The 19,148-nt window shown below is 32.5% G+C and overlaps 1 protein-coding gene across 1 annotated transcript; it reads left to right on the top strand.

Moving 5' to 3' along the window:
- Positions 1-8,653: 8,653 nt before the first annotated feature.
- LOC127148916 (uncharacterized) lies at positions 8,654-10,549 on the top strand. The gene has a single exon (XM_051083342.1). The coding sequence runs from the start codon at positions 8,654-8,656 to the stop codon at positions 10,547-10,549; it is 1,896 nt and encodes a 631-aa protein (XP_050939299.1).
- Positions 10,550-19,148: the final 8,599 nt, after the last annotated feature.

The following is a 19,148-nucleotide window of genomic DNA, read 5'->3' as shown; positions in this document are numbered from 1 at the left end:
AGCTCAATTTCAGGTTCGGTCTTCTCTAGTAACTGAGATTGTAAGAAGACAGTCAGAAGACAGTAATTTACAGAAGAAGTTTGAGAAATCCAAGAAAGGCTTAGAGGTGGAGTTTGAGCTGAGAACAGATGGAGCCATTGTTAAACAAGGAAGATTATGTGTTCCGAATATCAGTGAGCTTAAGAATGCTATTCTAGAAGAAGCTCACAGTTCAGCTTACGCTATGCATCCAGGTAGCACCAAGATGTACAAAACTTTAAAGAAGACTTATTGGTGGTCTGGAATGAAGCAAGAGATAGCTAAATATGTTGATAGATGTTTGATTTGTCAACAGGTTAAACCAGTAAGACAGAGGCCAGGAGGATTTCTTAATCCTTTGCCAGTGCCAGAGTGGAAATGGGAGCATATTACTATGGATTTTCTATTTGGATTACCTCGTACATCCAGTGGACATGATGGTATATGGGTAATAGTAGACAGACTCACCAAGACGACACGATTTATACCGATTAGAATGACATCTACGTTAGACCAGCTAGCGAGATTATATGTTGATAAGATTGTGAGTCAGTATGGAGTACCAGTGTCCATAGTTTCAGATAGGGATCCGAGGTTTACTTCTAAATTTTGGCCTAGTTTACAGAAAGCAATGGGAACAGGGCTAAAGTTTAGTACATCATTTCATCCCCAAACAGATGGTCAGTCCGAGAGGACCATCCAAACTTTAGAGGACATGTTGAGAGCATGTGTCCTACAACTTAAAGGAAGTTGGGATACCCACTTGCCACTTATGGAGTTTGCTTATAATAATAACTATCAGTCTAGTATCGGTATGGCACCATATGAAGCCTTATACGGGAGACCATGCAGAACTCCTGTGTGCTGGAATGAAGTGGGAGAGCGGAAGTTAGTAGGTCCTGAGTTGGTTCAGATTACGACAAACAGTATTAAGTTGATCAGAGAAAATCTGAGGAAAGCCCAAGATCGACAGAAAAGTTATGCGGATAAGCGACGAAGAAACCTAGAATTCCAAGTTGGAGATCAAGTTTTCTTGAAATTATCTCCATGGCGAGGTGTTATTCGTTTCGGAAGAAAAGGTAAGTTAAGTCCTAAATATATTAGGCCATATCAGATAACGGAACGAGTGGGACCAGCAGCATATAGACTTGAGTTGCCAATAGAACTTGCACGAATACATGATGTTTTCCATGTATCCATGTTAAGAAAATATATACCAGATCCATCGCATGTGTTGCAAGATCAACCAGTTGAATTAAAAGAAGATTTGAGTTATGTTGAAGAACCAGTTCAGATTCTCGACAGAAAGGAACAAGTTTTGAGAAACAAAACGATTCCACTCATAAAGGTTTTGTGGAGACATCATGGAGCGGAGGAGGCAACTTGGGAACCAGAATATCAGATGAAGAAGAGCTATCCGATACTTTTCAATTAAGGACATTCTAAATTTCGAGGACGAAATTTTCTAAAGGGAAGGTAAGTTGTAAACCCGATATTTTCTTGGTTTAATTTATTTAAATGTGGAAAAAAAAAAGAAAAAGAAAATGGAAATTAAGTGTAAATATAAATATATATATTTATATATTAAATAGTTTTATTAAATTAATTAAAGAAAAGAAAGAAAAGAAAGGACAAAAAGAAGAAAAGGAGAAGAAAATTTCATTTTCTCTTTTCTTCTTCTTCTTCTCTTCCCTTCACCGCCAAGAGTTTGAAGACATCCAAGTTCCCTTTATTTTTTTTTCTTTTTCCTTCTTCAATTTGCAGAGAACTTCTAAGAGAGAGTTTGGAAGAAGAAGAGAAATTTTACTAGAATTTTTAGGTTGAAGAAGAGGAGGAGAACTCAAGCAAAGTGTATCAATGGCTGAATTTTAGTTCATTCTGCACATCACTGGTTTTTAATTCGGTTTGAACTCTTCAAAAAGAATTAAGAGGTGAGATTTACATTTACTGAAAGTTAACTCATTTTTAAACAAACTTTATGAAGAACATTGGAGCAAATTTGGATATTCATTTGGTGCTTTTTGATGAAGAAAACAGGGCAGTTGGTTTTCACTCGAAATCAGGAGGTCTCTGGTGTTTCTTGTATTTCAGCGTGTATCGGTGGAGTTAGAATCTCTATTTGGTATGGTTGGAAAGCTTATTCAATTTACTACAACTTGCATGAAGAAATTGTAAATCCAAAACGACTAAAAATTGGTTAAATTGTAGGAACAAGTTAAAGAGGTCGTGTGCGCGCGATTCTGGAAGTGGTTCTGTTTTGAGGGTTATATGTGTTTATGCACGGGGAATCAGATTTATATGTCTTCAGGTAAGTTTTAGAGGATCTCAAAATGAAGAGTTTGATATAAAGAACACTCATTTTGGTTAAGTATTGAGAAAGTTATAGTCCTTTGAAGTTTATGTTAGAAATCCGGAAATTTTAGAGAATTGTTGAAATAGGATTTTATTTCTTAAGCTTTGTTTTCGTGAGCGTCATCTTTGGTGCGACATGTTATGTATATCTTTAGGAAACCAGAATGTTTAGGGTTTTAATACTCGGTTGGGTTGTTGGCAGGCCGAGAAGAATTAAACCGAGCTTATAGACCAAGGATCTAACCCAAGACTGTGAGTGACAAAACCAACTTTGAAATATTTTCCATAACTGTTATTATGATTGAATGCGATAAATGTTTATTTACGAAGCCATGAAAGGTATTTGAATTTCATGACTATTTTCAAGTATACATTTGGAGACTAGATTTCTTAAAGAAATTTATGCTAGCACGTAGATATTAAATGTTTGGAAAGTATTAAAACCACAATATTTTAAGCAAAGCATGAATTAGTATGAAGTTTTGTTTTAAGAACTACAATTTTCCACGAAAGAGCTGAGTAAAGTTCGAGCTTTGTGTAAAATTTATAAGCAGGCATGTTTTAATATTTTATGATGATTTATGAAATTTTCATTAACTACATGACTGAGATCTTGAGCCTGAGGCTAGAGATTACCGTGAGCACACTGGTTAGATTTCGTTGTTGACGTTGAGTGTACTCCGTAACAACGATGCTGTCGTGAGTGCTGGGCGGGCCCCACTACGACAAAGACGATGGGAGTGATGGGCGGGCTCCACTACATCGTAGTGCTTGTAAACGTTGTTGTACTAGGTGTACCCTACACAACGTAGATTCGTCATGTTAGTTAAAATGCTTTGATATACTTGATATGCCTTGCTAGATTTCAATGATGAACATGCTGAGTATTTAAGGAAGCTATTCTTACTATTACACATTTACATTTACGACTTGTATAAACAGATTTATATGTGTAAAGTTTTCACGTGCTCTTATCTTTAAATTCATAGTTTTAAACTGAGTCACTCACTGAGCTTCATAGCTCACCCTTTCCAAAATGTTTTACCCATTTTCCAGGTAGAGATCGACTTCCCGGTGCCTGATAGACTGCCTTAGTCTGCGGAAGCTTCATTATCGATTACCAGTACGTGTTTCGAGTTGGGCATAAAGTCTGTTGTGTTGTGATGTATTCACACCCTTGTATGTTATAGATACTCCACAGTTTGTATAAGCTTTAGGAGCTGTAGTTGTGTAAATTTTGTTGGTTATATTTTGATTAAGGTGTCTTTAGGTTTACTCGTGAAATCGGTAAATTTTGAGGTACATTTCATGTATGTGTTTGACTAGCTGTGTTTGACTAGCCTAGGATCTGCTGTGTTTTGTGGCATGTACTCTAGTTTGTATACTAGATTGGCAAGTTCATCACATGAAAGTTTTAAGCAGAGTCGACAGATACAGGTATAGAAAAGCGTTGTTCGTCGGCTTCACGCCATCTTTCGGTCTAAGGTAGCAGGTAGTCCGGGAGGGGGTGTGACACAATAAGCGCTGAAGAAATGAATGATTATTCTAAATGGAAATGATTGATTATTCTAAAGATAAATTTAGAGGAAAGAAGGTTCCATTTTAAGGAAAAACAAAACAACGAGATGTATCCACGTTTAAGGGTTGTCGCGATGAAGAGCAAGCTTTTTTATTGGGAAAGTTAGGCATTTTGCATATCAGAAGGGAATGAAGTCTAACAAGGAGTGTTCATTCACCATCTATTGCAAGTACAAGACAGGCGATGAAGAGTTGAGCATTCAAAGAAGATAAGTTTAACATTTAAAGGGAGACATCTAATCTTGAAATGAGCATTTCAAGAAAATAAGTTTAACGTTTCAAGGAAGACATCTAATCTTGAGATGAGCATTCCAAGAAGATAAGTTTACAGTCTTAAGAAAAGTAATTAATCTTGAATTGATTGTTGGTAATGTGTCGAGTTATAATTGGATGCATGACTCGACAAACAAGTGAATTGATGTGTATTTAGTTATAATTCGAAACTAGCGGTCAAAGAGAGAATAGGTCAAAAGAATTAGTATATATAGGAGTGAATATATCAAGAGGAGTGTTGTTACTCATAAAAGTTGTAAAGAAAGTGTGAGCTAAGCTATGCTGAAAAAGCCAGGAGAGAAGAAAAAAAAGTTAGGTGCCCAGAAAGAAGAAAATCAAATGTTTTCGTGTGTTTGATTTTTTGTAAAACTAATCATATGTGATGATTTCTCAAAGAAATGAATTTAAATGTATCTTATTTGAGTCTGTGGTTATGTATAACGTGTTATATATATCTACTTATGTATTGTTGCATAGAAAAGAGAAAATTGTTTGAAAAGAGAAAACTGTTGATTTATATGTATTCATTGTGTTGCTTGTGTATGAGCAAACCATTAGACTTATTCCTATCAAGTGAGCAATTGTTATGTGGTGTGCACATGATGTGTAAAAGCATCATGTGGATGACCTATGCAACGGGGTAGAAGAATCAGAAAAATTATCGAACGTTGGTGCTACTACTCACATAAGTATATTCATGCAGGGTTGCTTGTGGAGCTGACCGCGCCAAATAATGTTGAAAGATTTATCTATGTGGACGATGGCAAAGCAAGTCCACTCGAAGCTTTTGAGAATTTTAGATTGCTTTGAAAAACAGGTTTTTTTATTTGAATGATACTTTTATAATACAATCATTTAGATGAAACTTAGTTTCTATTTCCAAACAAATTTTGTTTTTCTTGTTCTTTTCGAAATAATAGAGTGTTTTTTTCAAAACTCCAAACTTTTTGGTATTGGTTCTTTAATTGGTATACATGTTTGCTTCTTATGCTTCATCTCACAAGATCATGTTGTATAAATCATGTGGTATAAAGCGAATTTGAAGTTTGTGTGAAATGTAGTAAGGGAAAACAGACAAACATAAAAAGTTTAGGTCCCAACAGATGTTCAGAAGTCTTAGAAGTAATATATATAGTGATTTGTGACCCATTCCCTACAACTTCTTCGAATGGACAACAATACTTTATTACGTTTGTAGCCACCTAAATTTATCCTACATTTTTTTATTATTCTTTAAATTATTAATTATAGCAACGGTTAAGATATTTCATTAATTTATTTTGTTAAAAAAAGAAAAAGGTAAAATCTTTTTGTAATAATATGAAATCTTATGTTTTTTCTTATCTTTTTATTAAAATGGAAAATAAAGTCATTAATGAGAATATCTATTATTTAAAAAAAAAATTTCAAATCATTTTTTTTTGACTTATCACTTTAGGAAAAAAAAACAAATTAATTTATTTATACAAAATCTCTTTTGATTTATCATATTAGGAAAAGCAAGATAATTTATTTTATACAAAAAAATTTTAATACCATATTTGACTTATCTTTATCACTTTAGGAAAAAAACAAAAAATTTATTTTGGACAAAATCTTTCAATATCATATTTTTACTATTTTAGAAAAAAGAAAATTAATAAAATTACATAATATCTAATTTGATAAATTTTCCTAATTTGTGGCACACCCCGGGTCTATAAATAGGATCCTTTGTCATTTGGAAAGGGGGAGAAGAAATTGTTTTAGAGAAAGTCTTGAGAAAAAATTGTTTTAGAGAGAATCTCTACGAAAAAAAAAGTGTTGATAGAGAATTTGAAGAAACGTATTCATCTGCATAAAGGTGGGTCATTAGCTTTTTCGCTTTATTGTTTTTATTTTTATCTTCATATGGTCTTTTTTTTTTTTATCCTAATTCTAATCCCATAAGGAAGAAAAAACTTAGTTGGAGGTTGCATTAGGTAGGGTTTACTCCCAATGATCCGCACCTCATACAACAAGTAATTTTCGTCGGGATTGAATCCTTATCTTTGTTCTTCTTTTTTCAAATGTAAAGAAAAAAATATATATATATATATATAAGGAAAATTTCTTTTTTTATTTTTACTACCTTTTTATCATCATGCTAAAAAAAAAGGATCTTTTAACATTTTTCTTCTCTCTAAAACAATAGAGAAAAAGAAAAGTTATAAACAAAAGAAAATTTCTATTATTATCATTTTTCTTATTATTATTATTATTATTATTATTATTATTATTATTATATATATATATATATATATATATATATATATCTCTTTTAGGGTAGCGGCAAACCTTGCCGTCACCCTCTGTTTCCTTTTTTTTTTTCTTTTTTTTTAATTTATTTATTTACTTATTTAAATTTAATTTTATTTGTAATTTTATTAATATTATTTTATTATTATTATTATTATTATATATATATTTAACCTTATGTTTTTTTTATTTATGTTTTTTATATATAATTTTATTTATTTATTTAGTGTTTTTATATTTATGATTTTTTTAAAAAAAACTTTTTGCTATTTTTATTCTTATACCATTATCGTTATTTCCTTTCATAATTTTTTTTTTATCTCTTTTAACTTATTATCATCCCTATGTCCTCTTTTCTTCACTTATTTATTTAATTTCTTTTTTACATATTCATTTGTTTATTATTTCATTTAGTTCTTTTTTTCATTTTTTTTCTTATTTTCTTTATCGTTATTATGTATCTTTTCTTTTCCTTTTCTTTTAATTTATTTTTTATTATTATTGTTATATTTAGTATATGCATACATTGATATCCTAAATTATTTGTCTAATTTATTGTGTGGTATATTTTTTATTTCTATTTGACTTTCATTAAAACTTTCTTGAAAATTTTAAGATACTTTTAATCATAATTGTATTTAATTTTGAAATCTTCTTTTTAAAAATTTTTTCTCTTTAAACCATTTAGAAAAATTTTTTTTGCTTTAAAATTATTTATTTTAAAACTCAAAATTAAATAGATATTTCATAAGGTTTCCTAATCTACATTTTTTTTATAATAACCACGCCGATTTCGATAAAAAAAACCTACGATGGAATCTAGAAATTTCTGGGAGTCCGTTATTTCTAGATTCTTGAGGTGAGGGATCAATATCTTAGGGAGTCCGAGATTTGATCCCAAGAGAAAATATATTTAATTAATGTTTAAAATAAAAAAAATTTTATTCGAAGACTAGCCTATGATAGAATTTGAGAAATTGTAACAATTTCTCATTCTCTTAAGGTGAGGAATTTTCCCTCAATATAGTCTAATTAATGGGTGTATCTCACTTATTTTATGGGATCATTGCTCCAAATATTGAAGTGGTGAGCGGTGAAATAAGACATAGTTTTTTTAAAAAGAAATAAATTTTATTCAAGACATTAAATTTGGCCACCGTTTTCTAAAACGGGTGTTATGGGGTGCTAACATCTTCCCCGTACACAAATGACTCCCGAACTCAACTCTAATTTTTTCGTAGACCAGTTTTTATTTTATTTAAAATGATTCACTTTATTTCGGTGTCCAATCACACCGTAAAAAAAGATTGGTGGCGACTCCTCTTTTCTTTAAAAAAAAACCTTTTTAAGGATGTCGGCCGCTCCGCGTCGTCTCGGGTACGTGGCGACAGCTTGGCGACTCCACTGGGGACATAAGGTTCCACCTTGAGAGTTTGGCATTTTCTTTTGTCTTGATCTCGTATATTTATTTTTGTTTTATTTTCTCTTTAGTGTGTTGTTTATTATTGTTTCACACACAATCACAAGCCTCCTGCCCGGGCTCTACCATATAGAATTAGAAACGAGGATGGAGTAGTGTTGACCTTCGAGGAGCTTATGCTTCCGTGCAGGCACACGAAAAATTCTCACTCAATTTAGTCATACAATCACATGTGACGGTTGTGATCAAATTGAGGACCTTTTACCTTTTAGGACTTATATTCAGCTTCACTCATTATGATTCTCATATCATGTTAATTCATAAATTTTAGAATTTTAATTTTTTTTTGTCTTATTATATTTTTCTCACACACTAGCACAAGCCCTCTACCCGGGTTGTACCTGTAGGATTAGATTTGAGGATGTAGTAGTGTTTGACCTTCGAGGAGTTGTTGCTCCCGTGCAGGCACACGAAAAATTCTCACTCAATTTGGTTGTAGACTATACACCATTTTGAGGGCATGTGTCAGATAGGATACTAGCATTAACATCACTAAGTTTGTTTGAGCCATTGCATTATTCGATGGCTTTCTTTCTCACATTTAGCATTTACATCTAGACTCATCCTAATTGAATCATTATTCTCTTTTTGGAAAAGATTAAAGCCAAAACTTGCAAAATAGCTCAAGGTTCACCTCCTCAGCATCCATATTGAACAAGAAGAAAGGCTCGAATAATGGATGAGCAAACCAATGATCAGGTTCAAGCAGTTCGTCAAGACGTTGAAGGATTGAAAGATCAATTGGCAAAGATCTTAGAACTGCTCACTACTGGAAGAGGAAAAAGTGTTACGGGGATTTCATCACAAGTGGAAGTAGATCTGAACCAGGTGCTAGAAGACATGCCTGCATACCCTCCAGGTTTTACTCCGCAAAGGTCGTCTAGTCCTCGCATGACTTATCCTACACAAAATCCTAATCCGATCACCCAACAGGAAAACCATGCGAGTGATCCAATGTCTACTCCAATTACAGAAAGTGGTAAGAAAATTTCAGAAGAGCAGGGTAGTAGAAAAAGACTGGAATTTCTAGAAGAAAGATTACGCGCCATTGAAAGTGCAGACATGTATGGGAGTATCGACGCAACACAACTATGTTTGATATCAGATGTGGTGATCCCTCCCAAATTCAAGACTCCAGATTTTGAGAAGTACAATGGAACCACGTGCCCAAAAAGTCATCTAGTTATGTACTGTCGGAAAATGTCAGCTTACGCTCATGATGATAAATTGTTGATTCATTGCTTCCAAGATAGCTTAGTCGGCCCGGCTTCTCGCTGGTACATGCAATTGGATGGTTCACAAGTGCATAGGTGGAAGGATCTTGCTGATTCTTTTTTAAAACAATATAAGTGCAACATTGATATGGCACCCGATCGTCTGGATCTTCAGAGAATGGAAAAAAAGAATGTTGAAACTTTTAAGGAATATGCACAACGATGGAGAGAGTTAGCTGCACAAGTGCGACCTCCCTTGACCGACAAAGAATTGATGGCTATGTTCATAAACACTCTTCGGGCCCCATATTATGATAGAATGGTTGGAAGTGTTTCAACTAATTTCTCAAACGTCATAACCATTGGGGAGAGGATTGAATTTGGAGTGAATAATGGAAGGATCTCTGATCCCGCTTCAGAGATAAGAAGAATGATGACCCCAAAGAAAAAAGAAGAAGAAATACATGAGTTGAGCTCGACTCAAAGAGTAGTGCATGTATCCCCACCAACTGTGGGGCAGACAAATTACTCCTATAGTTATCAGAATGGAGGTAAAAGCCCATTCAGTCAGGCAACTCAGAGAAATGCAAGGAACAGTTGGAAGCAAACCTATTTTGATCCCATACCTATGTCATATACAGAGCTTTTGCCTCAACTTTTAAAGAGTCATCAAGTGGCTATCGTACCACAAGAGCCTTTGCAACCACCATATCCTAAGTGGTATGACCCCAACGTAAAATGTGAATATCATGCTGGGGTAGTTGGACATTCTACAGAGAACTGTTTTCCTTTGAAAACTAAAGTGCAAAGTCTAGTCAAGGCCGGATGGTTGAAATTCAAGAAGATAGAAGAAGAGTCTGACGTTAACCAGAACCCTTTACCGAATCATGAGGGTCCCGCCATAAATATTGTTGACACATTCACGGAAAGATACAAGAATAAGGTGTGTGATGTGACTACTTCAATGAATACACTTTTCCAAATCCTTCGTAGAGCTGGATATTTGTCACCAAGGTTTAACAATGATGAGGGGGAGAAGTTTGGATGCGCCAACGAGAAGCAGTGTTTATTCCACCCTGAGATAGATGACCATTTCATTGAAGATTGTTGTGAGTTCAAGAATGAGGTACAAAAGTTGATGGATGCAAAGATTCTCTTGGTAGGACAAATGAGCATGCAAGAAATCGAGGTTGATATGATTATTGATAAGGAAACTTCAAATGATACCTCAATTACGGTTATCTCCAAGAATACTATTTCGCCTAATCTATTGGTTTCTCAGTTTCCACCAAAATTTGAGTTGAACAATTGGGAGATCAAGAGGACGCTAAAAGTCTCTAAAGGATCACAAAAGTAATAGCGTTTTATGCACCCTATGATTATGCCTAAGGTCACAGGATTTCTTTTCTTTTTGTAATAAGGGCATCATTCCTTGTTTCTACAAAGTTGCATTTTTAATACCCTAGTCATTATGTACTTCCTTTATTTTTTTAAGAAATGAAGAATGTTGATTCTATCCCAAATACCGTGTCTATTTCTCTTGTCTCTCTTTTTTTGCTTTTTACCGGTGCAATTTAGTATCTGTAATAGGGGCACCAAAGTTGAAGGTGACATCGATGACGTTATTGATTTTGAGGTTTCAATCTGTAATCTAAAGCAGAATATTGAAGTGGATGGATATGATATATCTCCTGAATTACTAAGATTGATAGAGCAAGAAATAGGACTATGTCATATCAACTATCAAGAGACTTTGAAGGTTATCAATTTGGGAACACTAGAAGAAGTGAAAGAAGTGTGAATTGACACTTTAGTTCCAGAGCAGGATCAATCAGATCATGTGACCCTGCTACATGAGTTCAAAGATATTTTGCATGGCATCAAAATATGCTTGGTTTTGATATAGAGAGTGTAATACATCGATTACCACTTAAACTAGAATGTAAACCTATACGACAAAAGCTTCGCAAGTTGAGCTAAAGGTATCAAATGGCCATCGATTCATTTTGGTAGCCATAGTTTATTTCACGAAATGGGTAGAGGCTGTTTCCTACAAAAGTCACCAAGCAGGCCGTTGTCAAGTTCATACGAAAGGACATTATATGTCGGTATGGTTTACCTGAGCGTATCATCACCGATAATGGAAAAAACCTGAATAATAAATTAATGGAGGAGTTATGCAATCAGTTCAAGGTTAAACACTCTAATTCCACTCCTTATCGCCCTAAGATGAATGGGGTAGTGTAAGCAGCAAACAAAAATATCAAAAAGATTCTCGAGAAAATGTCTGTCACTTATAAAGATTGACATGAAATGTTGCCTTTTGCATTATATGGATATAGAATATCAGGGGCAACTCCTCTTTCACTAGTGTATGGTTTCGAAGCAGTTTTACCTGTTGAAGTTGAGGTGTCATCCCTTAGGGTAATCCAAGAGGTAAAACTAGATGAAGCAAAGTGGGCTCAAGTAAGGTACGAGCAACTGAATTTCATAGAAGAAAGGAGACTGACTGCACTATGTAAAGGACAGTTGTACCAAAAGAAAATAGCATGAACGTATAACAAAAAAGTTCGATAGCACCATTTCCAAGAAGGAGATCTAGTGTTAAAAAGGATCCTGCCTTTTCAAAAGGATCACAGAGGAAAATGGACTCCTAACTACGAGGGACCATATATAGTAAAGAAGGCTTTCTCAAGAGGAGCTTGAATTTTGACAAATATGGACGGAGATGACTTGCCTAACCCGATAAGTGCAAACTATGTAAAGAAATACTATGCATGGAGCAACGATTAACTTTTGGTTCTAGCATTTTCTCGTCAAGTCCCTAATATTTCAAGGATATGGGTTTGTACTTGAGGTTTTAGTACTCATGAACGTTATTGGGCTATTACGCATGTTTTGGTTTTATTTCTTGAGAAAAGTAAACGATGATTCAATTTTTTTTAACATTGTCCATGCATACATGACTTTTCACATTGTCTGCATTTCCATAGGTGGCATGGTATACATTATTGATATGATAATTTAATATATGACCTTTAGTTTGACTATTCATTCTTTTGTCATGAGGCGCTTGTTTTATCCCTGGCCCTTGACACCATGTTGCTGCGATGGCGCTTGTTTTATCCCTGGCCTCCAGCTTATTTATTCTTTTGTCATGAGGCGCTTGTTTTATCCCTGGCCCTTGACACCATGTTACTGAGATGGCGCTTGTTTTATCCCTAGCCTCCAGCTTATTTATTCTTTTGTCATGAGGCGCTTGTTTTATCCCTGGCCCTTGACACCATGTTGCTGCGATGGCGCTTGTTTTATCCCTGGCCTCCAGCTTATTTATTCTTTTGTCATGAGGCACTTGTTTTATCCCTGGCCCTTGACACCATGTTACTGAGATGACACTTGTTTTATCCCTGGCCTCCAATTTATTTATTCATTTGTCATGAGGCGCTTGTTTTATCCCTGGCCCTTGACACCATGTTGCTGCGATGACGCTTGTTTTATCCCTGACCTCCAGCTTATTCATTCTTTTGTCATGAGGCACTTGTTTTATCCCTGACCCTTGACACCATGTTAGTGAGATGGCGTTTGATTTATCCCTAGCCTCCAGCTTATTCATTCTTTTGTAATGAGGCACTTGTTTTATCCCTGGCCCTTGACGCCAATAATTTATTTAAAATATCTTAGTTTGATGAGTTAGTGGCTACACCTTCGTCCACCTTCTAATTCTATAAGGATGCACGAAGGGGGGCATGCTGTAGCCACCTAAATTTATCCTACATTTTTTTATTATTCTTTAAATTATTAATTATAGCAACGGTTAAGATATTTCATTAATTTATTTTGTTAAAAAAAGAAAAAGGTAAAATCTTTTTGTAATAATATGAAATCTTATGTTTTTTCTTATCTTTTTATTAAAATGGAAAATAAAGTCATTAATGAGAATATCTATTATTTAAAAAAAAATTTCAAATCATTTTTTTTTGACTTATCACTTTAGGAAAAAAAAAACAAATTAATTTATTTATACAAAATCTCTTTTGATTTATCATATTAGGAAAAGCAAGATAATTTATTTTATACAAAAAAAATTTAATACCATATTTGACTTATCTTTATCACTTTAGGAAAAAAACAAAAAATTTATTTTGGACAAAATCTTTCAATATCATATTTTTACTATTTTAGAAAAAAGAAAATTAATAAAATTACATAATATCTAATTTGATAAATTTTCCTAATTTGTGGCACACCCCGGGTCTATAAATAGGATCCTTTGTCATTTGGAAAGGGGGAGAAGAAATTGTTTTAGAGAAAGTCTTGAGAAAAAATTGTTTTAGAGAGAATCTCTACGAAAAAAAAAAGTGTTGATAGAGAATTTGAAGAAACGTATTCATCTGCATAAAGGTGGGTCATTAGCTTTTTCGCTTTATTGTTTTTATTTTTATCTTCATATCGTCTTTTTTTTTTTTATCCTAATTCTAATCCCATAAGGAAGAAAAAACTTAGTTGGAGGTTGCATTAGGTAGGGTTTACTCCCAATGATCCGCACCTCATACAACAAGTAATTTTCGTCGGGATTGAATCCTTATCTTTGTTCTTCTTTTTTCAAATGTAAAGAAAAAAAATATATATATATATAAGGAAAATTTCTTTTTTTATTTTTACTACCTTTTTATCATCATGCTAAAAAAAAAGGATCTTTTAACATTTTTCTTCTCTCTAAAACAATAGAGAAAAAGAAAAGTTATAAACAAAAGAAAATTTCTATTATTATCATTTTTCTTATTATTATTATTATTATTATTATTATTATTATTATTATTATTATTATTATATATATATATATATATATATATATATATATATTCTCTTTTAGGGTGGCGGCAAACCTTGCCGTCACCCTCTGTTTCCTTTTTTTTTTTCTTTTTTTTTAATTTATTTATTTACTTATTTAAATTTAATTTTATTTGTAATTTTATTAATATTATTTTTTTATTATTATTATTATATATATATTTAACCTTATGTTTTTTTTATTTATGTTTTTTATATATAATTTTATTTATTTATTTAGTATTTTTATATTTATGATTTTTTAAAAAAAAACTTTTTGCTATTTTTATTCTTATACCATTATCGTTATTTCCTTTCATAATTTTTTTTTTTATCTCTTTTAACTTATTATCATCCCTATGTCCTCTTTTCTTCACTTATTTATTTAATTTCTTTTTTACATATTCATTTGTTTATTATTTCATTTAGTTCTTTTTTTCATTTTTTTTTCTTATTTTCTTTATCGTTATTATGTATCTTTTCTTTTCCTTTTCTTTTAATTTATTTTTTATTATTATTGTTATATTTAGTATATGCATACATTGATATCCTAAATTATTTGTCTAATTTATTGTGTGGTATATTTTTTATTTCTATTTGACTTTCATTAAAACTTTCTTGAAAATTTTAAGATACTTTTAATCATAATTGTATTTAATTTTGAAATCTTCTTTTTAAAAATTTTTTCTCTTTAAACCATTTAGAAAAATTTTTTTTGCTTTAAAATTATTTATTTTAAAACTCAAAATTAAATAGATATTTCATAAGGTTTCCTAATCTACATTTTTTTTATAATAACCACGCCGATTTCGATAAAAAAAACCTACGATGGAATCTAGAAATTTCTGGGAGTCCGTTATTTCTAGATTCTTGAGGTGAGGGATCAATATCTTAGGGAGTCCGAGATTTGATCCCAAGAGAAAATATATTTAATTAATGTTTAAAATAAAAAAAATTTTATTCGAAGACTAGCCTATGATAGAATTTGAGAAATTGTAACAATTTCTCATTCTCTTAAGGTGAGGAATTTTCCCTCAATATAGTCTAATTAATGGGTGTATCTCACTTATTTTATGGGATCATTGCTCCAAATATTGGAGTGGTGAGCGGTGAAATAAGACATAGTTTTTTTAAAAAGAAATAAATTTTATTCAAGACATTAAATTTGGCCACCGTTTTCTAAAACGGGTGTTATGGGGTGCTAACACCTTCCCCGTACACAAATGACTCCCGAACTCAACTCTAATTTTTTCGTAGACCAGTTTTTATTTTATTTAAAATGATTCACTTTATTTCGGTGTCCAATCACACCGTAAAAAAAGATTGGTGGCGACTCCTCTTTTCTTAAAAAAAAAACCTTTTTAAGGATGTCGGCCGCTCCGCGTCGTCTCGGGTACGTGGCGACAACGTTCACGAAAGACTATTCAAGATATGGGTACCTATATTTAACTCATGAGAAGTCTTAATTTTGGATATTTTCAAGTCTTTTAAAGCTGAAGTTGAATTTCAACTTGGAAAGAAAATTAGGGTTGTCAAGTCTGATCGTGGTGGTGAATACTATGGTAGCTATGATGGATCAAGTGAATGATGTTCAAGACCCTTTGTTAAATACCTAGAGGAATGTGGAATCGTCCTGCAATACACTATGCCAGGGAAACCCAACATGAACGATGCTATAAAAAGGTGAAATAAAATACTTAAGGATATGGTAAGAAGTATGATTAGTCATTCTTCTTTACCAGAATCTCTTTGGGGTAAGAAATTAAAGACTACAATATATATACTCAATAAGGTACCTAATAAAGTAGTAGCTAAAACCTCTTATGAGTTGTGGACAGAAAAAAAGCCTAGTATTAGGCATCTTCACGTCTGGGGTTGTCCAGCTGAGGCTAGGCCTTACAGGTCCAACGAAAGAAAATTGGACCCAAGACTCTTAGCTACTATTTTATTAGGTATTTTAAGCACTATCGGGGTTCAAGTTTTATGATTCCACTTCGATATCATTTTTTAAGACTAAAAATGTCAGATTCCTTGAGGATGTTGAGTTTGGGGGGAGAATAACATAAAGAAAGTTGTCTTTGAAGAGGAATTAGTTTCTCTTCCTAATGTGGGCATAGATGATGTTTAGGCTCCAATTCCTGACTTCACTATGAAACCAATTATACAATAAAACAACAATGAACTCCCTATTAAACTTGAAGTTCAAACTCAACGACCTCAAGAAGTGCCACTAAGGAAGTCCACTAGAGAAAAATGAAGTACAATTTCAGAAGATTATATTGTGTTTCTTCAAGAACATAAGGATGATATAGGAATATTGGAAGATGATCCAATCAACTTTCAACAAGTCCTACAAAATTCTAACTCTCAAAGTTGATAAATGATATGGAAGAGGAAATAAAATTCATGAAAGACAATGGCGTTTGGATACTTGTCAAATTGTCATCAGTAGTGAAACCTATAGGTTGTAAATGGATATTTAAAACCAAAAAGAATACATGGGAAAACGAAAGATATAAAGCTTGTCTTATCACAAAGGATTTTACTCAAAAGGAAGACATTGATTAAAAAGAAACTCTCTCCAGTTTCATCGAAAGACAGTTTCAGGGTAATCATGGCATTGGTAGCTCACTTTGATTTAGAGTTACACCAGATGGATGTGAAAATTGTGTTTCTTAAGTAAAACATTGATAAGGAAATTTATATGGTACAACCAGAAAACTTTGTACCTAATAGTTCAAAGCAAATTGAAAAAATCCATCTATGTTCTCAAACAAGCCTCTCGTCTATGATATCACAAATTTCATGAAGTAATTACCTCTTTTGGTTTTGAGGTGAATATAGTGGAAGATTAAGTATGTCACAAGTTTAATGGGAGTAATCTATTTTAGTGGTGTTATATGTTGATAACATACTCATGGCAAGTAATGGTATAGGTTTATTACATGATCCTTAAGAGGTTTCTTAAAAGGAATTTTGAGGTGAAGGATCTTGGTGATGCTTCTTTTGTATTAGGAATTGAAATACTATAAGATCACTTTCAAGGTACTTTTAAATTGTCACAGAAGAACTACATTGAAAAACATTTTAGTAGATTTGGCATGAAAGATTGTGTACCAGAAGATATCCATGTTGCAATAGGTGATAAATTTCATTTAGGTCAATGCCCAAGACCACACTTGAGATTAAGGAGATGCAGAAGATTCCTGATGCATCGATTGTTGGAAGTCTAATGTATGCTCAAATTTGCACACATCCAGATTGTGTTCATAGTTGTAGTGTTAGGCAAATATTTGAGTAACCCGGAGATGGATCATCATAAAGCAACAAAAAATGGTTATAAGGTATTTACAAAGAACAAAAGATTATATACTCTTATCGGAGATCATTTAGTATTCTGATTTTGACTATTTTTTATGTCAATGAACTTTGTGATACACTTCATGCTATAACTTCATGTTGGTTGAAGGAGTTGTATTTTGGAAAAGTGTTAGACAAACACTTATGACTTCTTCTACCATAGATGTGAAGTTTACAGCGTGTTATGATGCATCTAGTCATGGAATATGGTTGTAAAATTTTGTCACTAGCCTACAAATAATGGTTAGCAAAGACCACCAGAATTATTTTATGATAAGAAGTTGACAGTGACGTATTCCAATAACAACATAAGCAATACAAAGTCAAAGCATCTAGAAATAAAGCTTCTAACTATAAAAGAAAGAGTTTAATTAAAGCGGTTAAATTTTGATAGAACACATAAAGAACAAACTCGATAACGACACATCCATTGACTAAAGGTTCACCACTGAAGTTTTCAATGAGCATGTTGCTTATATTGGTGTTAGTAAATTTTCTGATTCCATGGTTTAGTGGGAGTTCATTATTAAGGATATTCTTTTACCTTAATTTGTTTATTTTCTGCATAAAATAAAGTTGATGGTTTATGTTTTATTATCTGAACTTGTTTATCATGCATGCAATTTTGCAAATGCGGTTTAGCATAAAGTTTTTAAGAATGATCTCACTAAAGAATTTGGATCAGTTGAAAATAAGTATAATCTAGATCACTTTGAGTGTAGTTTCCATGTTATCCATCCATACTTGATCTATGTCATTGAATGTATCAAAACTGATAATCAAGGAAGGTTTAGTTATAAGGATAATGACACAAAAGTTGCCTTGATTCCATGTTGATGCAGGACATGGATCAGATTGAACTAAAGAGAAATTCTATTATTGAAATAACTTGTTTATTCACGTTTAAAGATTATGTGATTTAATTATATCAAGAATACAAACATAGGCCAAGTGAGAGATTGTTGGACGTATTTAAATAATGTATAATTAAAGTGTGGGTTATGTATGTGAATTAATAATTTATCGCATTGAGTTATTTTATTAAATTAGGTCTATTATGTGATCTATTTAATTAAGGCCCATGATTCCTAATTTAGTATAGATTAAATGACTAGAAACCTAATCTTTGATTGATTAGGATTTAATGAAAATCCTAATTGAACTGGTATAAAAAGAGACTTAGGGTTATGGTCCCTAATATAACAAAATAATAAGCACTCAGTATTTCTTGTATCCCATAAAGATTCACCAAGGGCATTCAAAGTTTTGGTTGAGGAAGACAATAGCCATTTTATAGCCATCAGACAATAGCCCTTTTAAAGTCATCATCAATCTTTGATATTTGGTGGGACCATCTTCAGGAATCTTTTGTTTATTTGTTCAGAAAATTTATCTTGTCAAATTAAGAAAGTTTTCAGTCTTGAAGATTTTCTTACAAAGATTTATTTTATCTTGCAAAAATATTTTCGATAAGAAAAGATTTTATTTGGCAAGATTTTATATTCATGATATTTTTCGAAAAGAGCCGGTTGTGGAAATCTATACATCCTCTTTGAGTGTCTTCTTCAGTGTGCATACAACAAAAAGTTTAGTATTACGGAAACCCTTGAAAAAACAAGAACGAAACAAGGACCTGAGTAAATGAGTGTGCTTAGCCAAAAAAAAATTGTGCTCTATAAGTATTGTTGATTGATACGATTTGTTCGAACATTCATCATGATGAAGAATTAAATCTTAATCAAGTTTTAGAAACCATTGATTAAGAG

The sequence above is a fragment of the Cucumis melo genome, chromosome 4, assembly GCF_025177605.1.
Source record: "Cucumis melo cultivar AY chromosome 4, USDA_Cmelo_AY_1.0, whole genome shotgun sequence".
Lineage (NCBI taxonomy): Eukaryota > Viridiplantae > Streptophyta > Magnoliopsida > Cucurbitales > Cucurbitaceae > Cucumis > Cucumis melo.
Note: the sequence above shows the minus strand (reverse complement) of the source record. Positions and strands in the feature narration are given on the sequence as shown.

Excerpts from the sequence above, each read along its gene's own strand:
- LOC127148916 (XM_051083342.1), top strand. The coding sequence starts at position 8,654 with ATGGATGAGCAAACCAATGATCAGGTTCAAGCAGTTCGTCAAGACGTT.